General features: G+C 33.8%; 1 protein-coding gene across 1 annotated transcript in view; it reads left to right on the top strand.

The window, feature by feature from the left end:
- The window catches only part of AKAP9 (A-kinase anchoring protein 9), a 116,686-nt gene that overhangs the window by 40,240 nt on the left and 68,675 nt on the right, over positions 1 to 7,771 (top strand). The window contains exons 15-18 of the mRNA XM_077776229.1: positions 50 to 274; positions 1,344 to 1,484; positions 1,971 to 2,074; positions 4,509 to 4,714. Coding sequence (XP_077632355.1) covers positions 50 to 274; positions 1,344 to 1,484; positions 1,971 to 2,074; positions 4,509 to 4,714 — 676 coding nt within the window. The remainder of the gene's footprint in view (positions 1 to 49; positions 275 to 1,343; positions 1,485 to 1,970; positions 2,075 to 4,508; positions 4,715 to 7,771) is intronic.

Genomic DNA, 7,771 nt, shown 5'->3' with positions numbered 1-7,771 from the left:
TTTTTTTATTTTTTTTTTTTTTTTTTTTTTTTTTTTTTAACTATTTTAGATCCATGATGAGATTTTGGTATCAAGTATGGATGCTTCTAGACAACTGATGTTAAATGAAGAACAGTTGGAAGATATGAGGCAGGAACTTGTACGACAATACCAAGAACATCAACAGGCGACAGAACTGTTACGGCAGGCACACATGCGCCAAATGGAGAGACAACGAGAAGACCAGGAACAACTACAAGAAGAGATTAAGAGACTGAATAGACAGTTAGCCCAGGTATGAGATTTAGTGTCCCTTTTCTCTCCAGTTAAAATAACAGTATTCTTTATATAGCCTTTTTTACAAAAGTCAAAACTATTGCCAAGATCTGAATAAATACAAGTGTTTAACATCAGGAACAGACTCCCATCAGCACAACAGCCTTAGATCTTGTTAGGAGCACCTGACTTAACCTTGGAGTGCATTGCATCTCTGCCATTTTATTTATCTGCCTTTTTAGGCATTTGGGGAAAAGTGGCTACAAGGCTGTTTGTATATTTGTTTTTAATCATTTCATTGATCATACATGCAAAAGCACTGTGACAGTTTTGGAAATTCTTTGTGCTGAGGTGTAGTTGATACTCAGTTCTCCCATATTCATCTATAGTTTTGTGAGTCCACCAATTAGCATCTGTAAGGTTTACCTTTACCTTTAATCTATCTTTTTAATCATGAATGGAAATCTGAAGTGGTATGTTTCTGGGACTTTCTCCAGAGAAACATCTCTTCTTGATTTGAGAAATGCGAATTTATATAACATTCTTATCCCTTTTCTGACTCCTTGGTATTTGGGAGCTGGATTCTTACCAATTGCTGTATATGGTATACTCACAAAATCATTACAGAAAAGCAAGAAATATTTTTATCGAAAGTTCCTATAAAAACAAATTTATTGACTTTATTTCAAAAACTTAAGAGATACAAAATAGCAAAATATTAAAATATGTTCTTTCCAGTATAGAATAGGAAAATTGGCAGCTGAACATAAAACATTTGAAAAAATTGATTTTGCTTTTCTTCATTGCATTTTGTGAATTTAAATTTCTGAATTTTCAATGCAAAATTGACATGTGAATATACTATTGAGCTTCACAAAGTCCTGAATATTCTAGGCCTGATTAGTTTATTTTACCTTTTAAATTTTGCATTGAATTTTATATACGCTTTTAACCCCTAATCATGGGATGTGACTCATACATAAAAGGGCTTTCTCTTGGTCCCTGGGGTTAAAACAAATCTGCTTATTATTTCTGCTTTTTTCTTCTCTCGCAAACAATATTCTCTCATGACCTTTTTTCTTATTTAGAGATCCTCAATAGATAATGAAAACCTGATTTCAGAGAGAGAAAGGGTGCTTTTAGAGGAGCTGGAAGCACTAAAGCAGCTGTCTCTAGCGGGAAGAGAGAAGCTGTGTTGTGAGCTGCGCAACAGCAGTACGCAAACACAGGTAGTATGGACTCTGCCCCACCTAGGGGCCAGGGGTCAACATGCAGTAGGATCTGTTTGTCTTTGTTGTCCATGTGAAATGTATTTTTTATGGGTGTGGAGCTTAACAGATTTGTGATTGTTACATGCCAGGTAGGTGGAGTCAAGATACTTTACGTTCCATTTAAGGTAATTTGAATCAGACATTGCTGTAGCAGCAGCTGTTGCTTCACCAGGGAGCAGCCTAACAAACTGGATGTCACCCTACAGCATGCGTGAGCCTGAACCCAGTAAAATTGTTTTCATCTGTGCATTAGGCTGCCTTAGCTTTTTTGATAATGCTAATCTCTTGATAAAATGTAGTTAAATATTATTTCAAAGAAAACCTATCTTGCACGCAGAGGTTTCTGTTTCACCTTATAGCAGTATAGAAGAATGACATGCTGTTTCCAAGATGACAGGTTTTCTTTCTCTTTTGTCCTCTTTACCTTTACACAATCTTGAACAGAATGGAAATGAAAACCAAGAGGAAGTTGAGGAACAGACCTTTAAAGAAAAGGAGTTAGACAGAAAACCTGAAGATGTGCTTCCTGACATTCTGACCAATGAAAGGTATACAGAATGTGTATTTTGTCAGCAAAGAGGGAATTAAATAGTTGTTTCAGTGTGATAAACTTTATATGTCCTTGTTTTGATCTTGTACATTTATTTTGTTCATTTTACTTTGTAAAGAATTACCAACTTTTGATAGACAAACTTTTTAAAAATCTTTTTTATGTAAAGTAATTTTTAATTGGATATTGATCATGTATCTATTTCAGTAAATGGTAAGGCATTATTTGGTTTTCAAACCTTTCTTGATTAATTTTATTCTGTTCTTATGCCATTTTTTATCCTAAAAAACACAGTTGTATGTGCGAATATATTTCTTCATTGTATGGACATACATTCAATATAAGCCACCCCTTGTTTGTGATGAGAAAAAAAATGAAGTGTGATAGTCTACAGCTAGCTTCTTTCTTTGATTTACTCCATATCAGATGGGAACTTTCAGTCCATATCCCACTTTTATAGACAAATAAATTAATGATCTATTGTTAACAGAACTTTCCCTGATTTGATTTTGTAGAGGTTAATAAAAATGTAAAATATTAAGAATAGTTATCCCCATAATAACATTAAGGATTGTAAGAATAGTATTTTAAACTTTGTTCTGCTCAAATGAAAATAATTTCTTTAATTTTAAATTAAATTAATATCTACTAACTTAATTTCCTCCTTTTCCAATTTCTGTGACTGTCAACCCTCTGTGTCCTCCTAACCTCCTTCCTCAGCTTGCATGGAGGAATTTGGCCCCTAAGATTTTGGCTTCCCCATTGGATCATCAGTATGGAACGCAGTCAGTATGGAACTCAAACAAGAAAGACAGTGTATGAAAATTAGAGTTACCATGGCAATATAAAATAAACAAACTGTTTATTTTATATTCTTTAATTGGTATATTTTTAAAACTATGCAGTGTTTAATTTTTAGGAATTTTTGTAGTGCTAGTAAATGAGTATTCATATTTTTATTTTTACCATCATATTAATTTTAATTATTTCTCTTATTTAGAAATATTTTCAAATTGTCCTAATCCTGAGGTGTTTAGGGCTTGAACAAAACTTCAGAGAAAAAGTTAAATAAAACCTTTGACTTACTTCCTACTAACTAAATTACTTAGGGTTTTATTTTTAATATCCTCGCCTCATGTAAGCAGAGAACTTGATCTAGGTACAAAAATAGAACGGTCTCTTTCACTTGACAAATACTGAAGGAACACTTGCCCATTTATTACCTTGTCTAAAAATAGTGATGTCATGTGCCTGTGAAAACATATCCTTTAACCTGATTGTTGGTGATCTCCCACAGTGTGAAGTTGAGAGAGAAAACAGTCTTAAAGCAGAGGACCTTTACTATGAAAGTCTCTTATTTTATCTATATGTATTAAATACAAAGTTTGCTACTGTAGTACTCTTAATGAATTAAGCTGTTAGGACACGAGAATTGTTTAGTTATTCAGAAGGTTAATCAGACAATCTCCTGAATTACCATTTATGGAAGTATATATCTTGATATGAAAAGATGTTTATATTAAGTAAAAAAAAAAAAAAAAAACAAAAACTTAAAAAACACTTTTCACCTGGATAATTCCATTTTTGTTTTTAAAATGTGTATGTTTATGAGGCATAGGGGAAGTCTAGAAAGAGAGGCATTAAAATGTTAACACTGATTATTTTTACTGAGGTATTTAGATGGGTGAGTAGCAGTATTTTCTCATTTTTTGAAAATGAGAGTGTGTGACATCTTTTAAAAAAGAGAGATGCTCTTTTGATTCCATTTGGTTGAAAATAGGTCCCTTCTACTGGGCTGAAATTAATACAGTTTATGTAACTTGAGAAATTTTTGTCTCTGGAGCAGATATAATAAATGATATTTTCTCTAGTGTTGGAGGATAGTGATACTGCACAATAGACCTTGTGAAAAACAGGTCTCTGCCTGTTTTTGTAATTATCTAGATTATCACCACTAAGTTGTAGAAATACACATTTGTCTAGTGAAATTTTTAAATTACATTTTAAATTATATTTGACACATAAAAAGATTAAATATGACATATGTATAAGAACCTCAAATGGTACTATAAGCCTGCATATGCTTGATACTACCACAGTTTTTAAAACTTAACTTTTGCATCTCCTTAAAATTTTCTTCTAATTTGGAAACTACTAGCTTAAAACTTTACATGTTTGATTAAGGTCAGTAAAGTATTGCACTTTTGTAAAAGATGTTGTAATTTACTGATGAACCAAACTTTTTAAAAAGAAAATAAATTTAAAAAACAAAAAACACTTCATTTTAAGTGCTATGCATATTTGTAGAGATGATCATATCATATTTTATTGTTCATGTCAGATATTTTGTGGTACATTTTGTGTGGAACATAAGCACAGTGTTTGCTTCAAAAAGATTAAGCATTGTAATAAATGTTTCTTTCTCTATACAGGTTCGCACTCCAGAAAGCTAATAACAGACTTTTGAAGATCCTCTTAGAAGTTGTAAAGACAACAGCTGCTGTTGAAGAAACAATTGGTCGCCATGTCCTCGGTATTCTAGATAGATCTAGTAAGGTCCAGTCATCTGCCAGCTTGATTTGGAGGTCAGAAGGAGAGGCACCTGTAAAGTCATGCATCCATGAGGAGCGCATAGGAGGTACTAATTTTATATACTGTTGAGACTATCCTCATCTTCAATAAATCTTTCTGAGAGCAAGGCAGTTTGGTATGTGTTGAAAACACAGAAGAGAGAATACTAAAGTTTTTTCCAACAAAAAGATCTCCAGACACAAATATTTTGGAGCCACTGTTCTCAGAACACCATTATTCTATAGCTTTTGCAAGTGGGTGTCTTAGAGTTGTTATTGTACATACTCAGGGATACTACTGTGCTACAGAAATCAGAGGCTATTAATTTCTCCACCAATAAAATAAAAATTCTACATCATTTCTCAGGACTTTTATCATTATCTATAAAGTATTGGCAACATCCTGAAACCACCCTGTAAGATTAGAAATAAAGAACTTTTAGGAATCAGGCATCTGTTTTACATATTTGTTGAGTATGGTTAAAGAAAAAAAAAAGGTCTCTGTAAGAAACCACGGCTTGACCTTATCTTTAGGCTATCCTCTGCTAGATCCTTACTTCCTTTTGGAAAAGTGGTTTGAAGTATGACAATATGTATGGATCCAGAGGTTGGATCCTGAAAGACATCACTCTCTTCCTAATGTTGTCTTCTTCGAGCTCTGTGAGCTGGAGTTTCTTCTTGGAATTTCTTAGTTTCATACTTGCTGACATCCAGTCTCTATTGTTTTTTAATTCTTTGTTGATAAGAGAATCAGGAAATCAGAGGGTGAGAAAATATACATCAGATGGGAAAGGATAGGGTCTGGACTATTATATCAGCAGATCAAGCCCTACATTCCACACCTAAGCATGTCTCCCCAGTTAGAGGCCAATCATATAAAAGTGCTAGTATTTGCAATTTTTGAGAGCATGTTGTTGAAGATTCTTGTGGAGAAATGAAAAGAGACTATCCCACTTATAGAAAGTTTATCTGATTATAGTTTGGCCAGTAGCATGTTTCTATGTGCAGAGAAAAGTTTGATTTGAAATTGTAAGTAAAACTGCCTCAGTTGAGTACAAAGATAATTTTAAAAACTTCTTTTATTTTTTAAGGGTTTTTTTGTTTGTTTTTTAAGACAGAAAGAGAGCAAGCAAGCAGGGGAGAGACTCAGAGGTGAGGATGGGAGAGAAAAAGAGAGATAAAGAGAATCTTGAGCAGGCTCCACACTCAGCACAGAGCCTGACACAGGGCTCAATCCCACAACCCTAGGATCATGACCTGAGCTGAAATAAATGCTCAGTCAACTCTGTTACTCAGGTGTCCCATACTACTGAATTTTTAAACTCTCTGTCATATCATTCTTTTCAAAAGTTATAGAAATATTTTTTCAAATTAACATCACTCTTTTGTTAACCTCTCAGTTGGGTATTTTGTTTCTACAAATGGATCTTCATGTAAAGGAAAGAATTAGGTAATACTTTCTTGGTCTCATTGTAAAAGTGTTTATCAGACTATTTAGGATGGCCACTAATATCACTGGGGACACTTACAGATCCATTTTGCATCTTGAAGGGAATATTGAATTAATAGAGTCTATAATTTAAAACTTTAAATTTTCTGATAAACTTTGAAGAATATATTGGTTTTAAAAATTGACACTTCCATGTATAAGAATTTTTTCTGATGTTCCTTCATATTTTTCATGGAAGCATTATTGTAAAAGCTAAAAAGAACTATTGAAATATTTCTTTTATGTCTTATTTAATATAACAAAGAGTTAGTCTTAATCTGATTATGAAGCATCATTTGCTTTTCAGTTTTTACGTATGATTTTTTATTGTAGGTAGTAGCACTTGTGATTAATTTTCAGCCTTCAAGTCCAAACTTGTTTAGATTTTAAACATGTATAGACTTGTTAACTCTCTAAAAAAGTAAATAATTGATTTGCTAATGTTTGCTGCCTCATAAGAGTAACCTAGTTTATGAAAGTGAAGGGAGATTTTGAGCCACTGTCAAATTACTTGAACCTGAGTGAATATGAAAGTAGTTCATACCAATGAGTTCCCCTAGGAAATTTCTTTGACCCAGCACTGTGATGGCTCAGTGGTACAATGCTTACCTCTCTCTTAGGTAGCCACGCACTGAATTTCATCACCTGCAGCTTCCTTTTGGAGTAGTGTGAAGTGATAGAATGCTGGGTTAGTTATCAGGAGGTCCTGGATTCTTGTTTGTTATAACTCTCTGCAACCTTGGGCAAGTCTCTCCCAAGGCTTCAGTTCAGTTCACTCATCTGTGAGGTATGAGAGGCAAAATAGAGTCCATGGTTTCCAGTTTGGGCTCTGGAGATCTTCAGAAGGCCTTTGGTTTAGGGAATGCCCTATCAGATCACCTACCTTGCTTAACCTGAGAAGATAGGGAATGAACATGGTATGAGTCCATAAAGTAAATGGCTAAAGGAAATACTTAAACCATCATCTGCTGTGTTTAAGATACAGAAATGAGTGGCTCACCAATCTGAAATCATGAGTCTCTTCACCAAGCTGGCAATTCTGAGGTTTCCATTGGCATTTTACAAAATTGCCCTGCTAGTATGTGTTTTTCTCTGATTTCCCTTCCCCCCCCCCCCGAAGACTCTTATAAATGCAGCATAAATGTGCTGTCTTTCTCATTCTTTTTATTGCATTGGAAAAAACAAAAAAAATTCAATTTCTTCATTGGAACATATTATTTTTGTTTATATCTTCAAAGTGTTACTATAAAATACATTAAGCTAGTTGACATCTTCATCTTTTAGAAAAGATATTTTAATGTGTGTTTTATTAGCATTTGAAAAAATTAACTTTCACTGGCCTGTCATAAGCCATTTTGTTTTATGTATCTTTTGTAGTTTGTGCTTGAGATTTGTTCCCATGCAATATACAATATCTTCAATTTTTTTTTTGTCATCATTGATGTTGTTTTCTCTTTCCCCAAAGCATTGCTGATTTCTTCATAATACGAAAAAAAAAAGTGCATTGGTTCTTCTTATCTTTGTCCTCAGTCAAGGTAAACCTTGAGACTCGATGAGGAGTTAGACCGCCCATATTTCTACCAGTTTCGGTTCCTGTCCCGCAGTACGACAGCAGCGACCTCCCAGTTATCCAAAA

Source organism: Crocuta crocuta, unplaced genomic scaffold (assembly GCF_008692635.1).
Source record: "Crocuta crocuta isolate KB4526 unplaced genomic scaffold, BGI_CrCroc_1.0 scaffold37, whole genome shotgun sequence".
Taxonomy (NCBI): Eukaryota; Metazoa; Chordata; class Mammalia; order Carnivora; family Hyaenidae; genus Crocuta; species Crocuta crocuta.
Note: the sequence above shows the minus strand (reverse complement) of the source record. Positions and strands in the feature narration are given on the sequence as shown.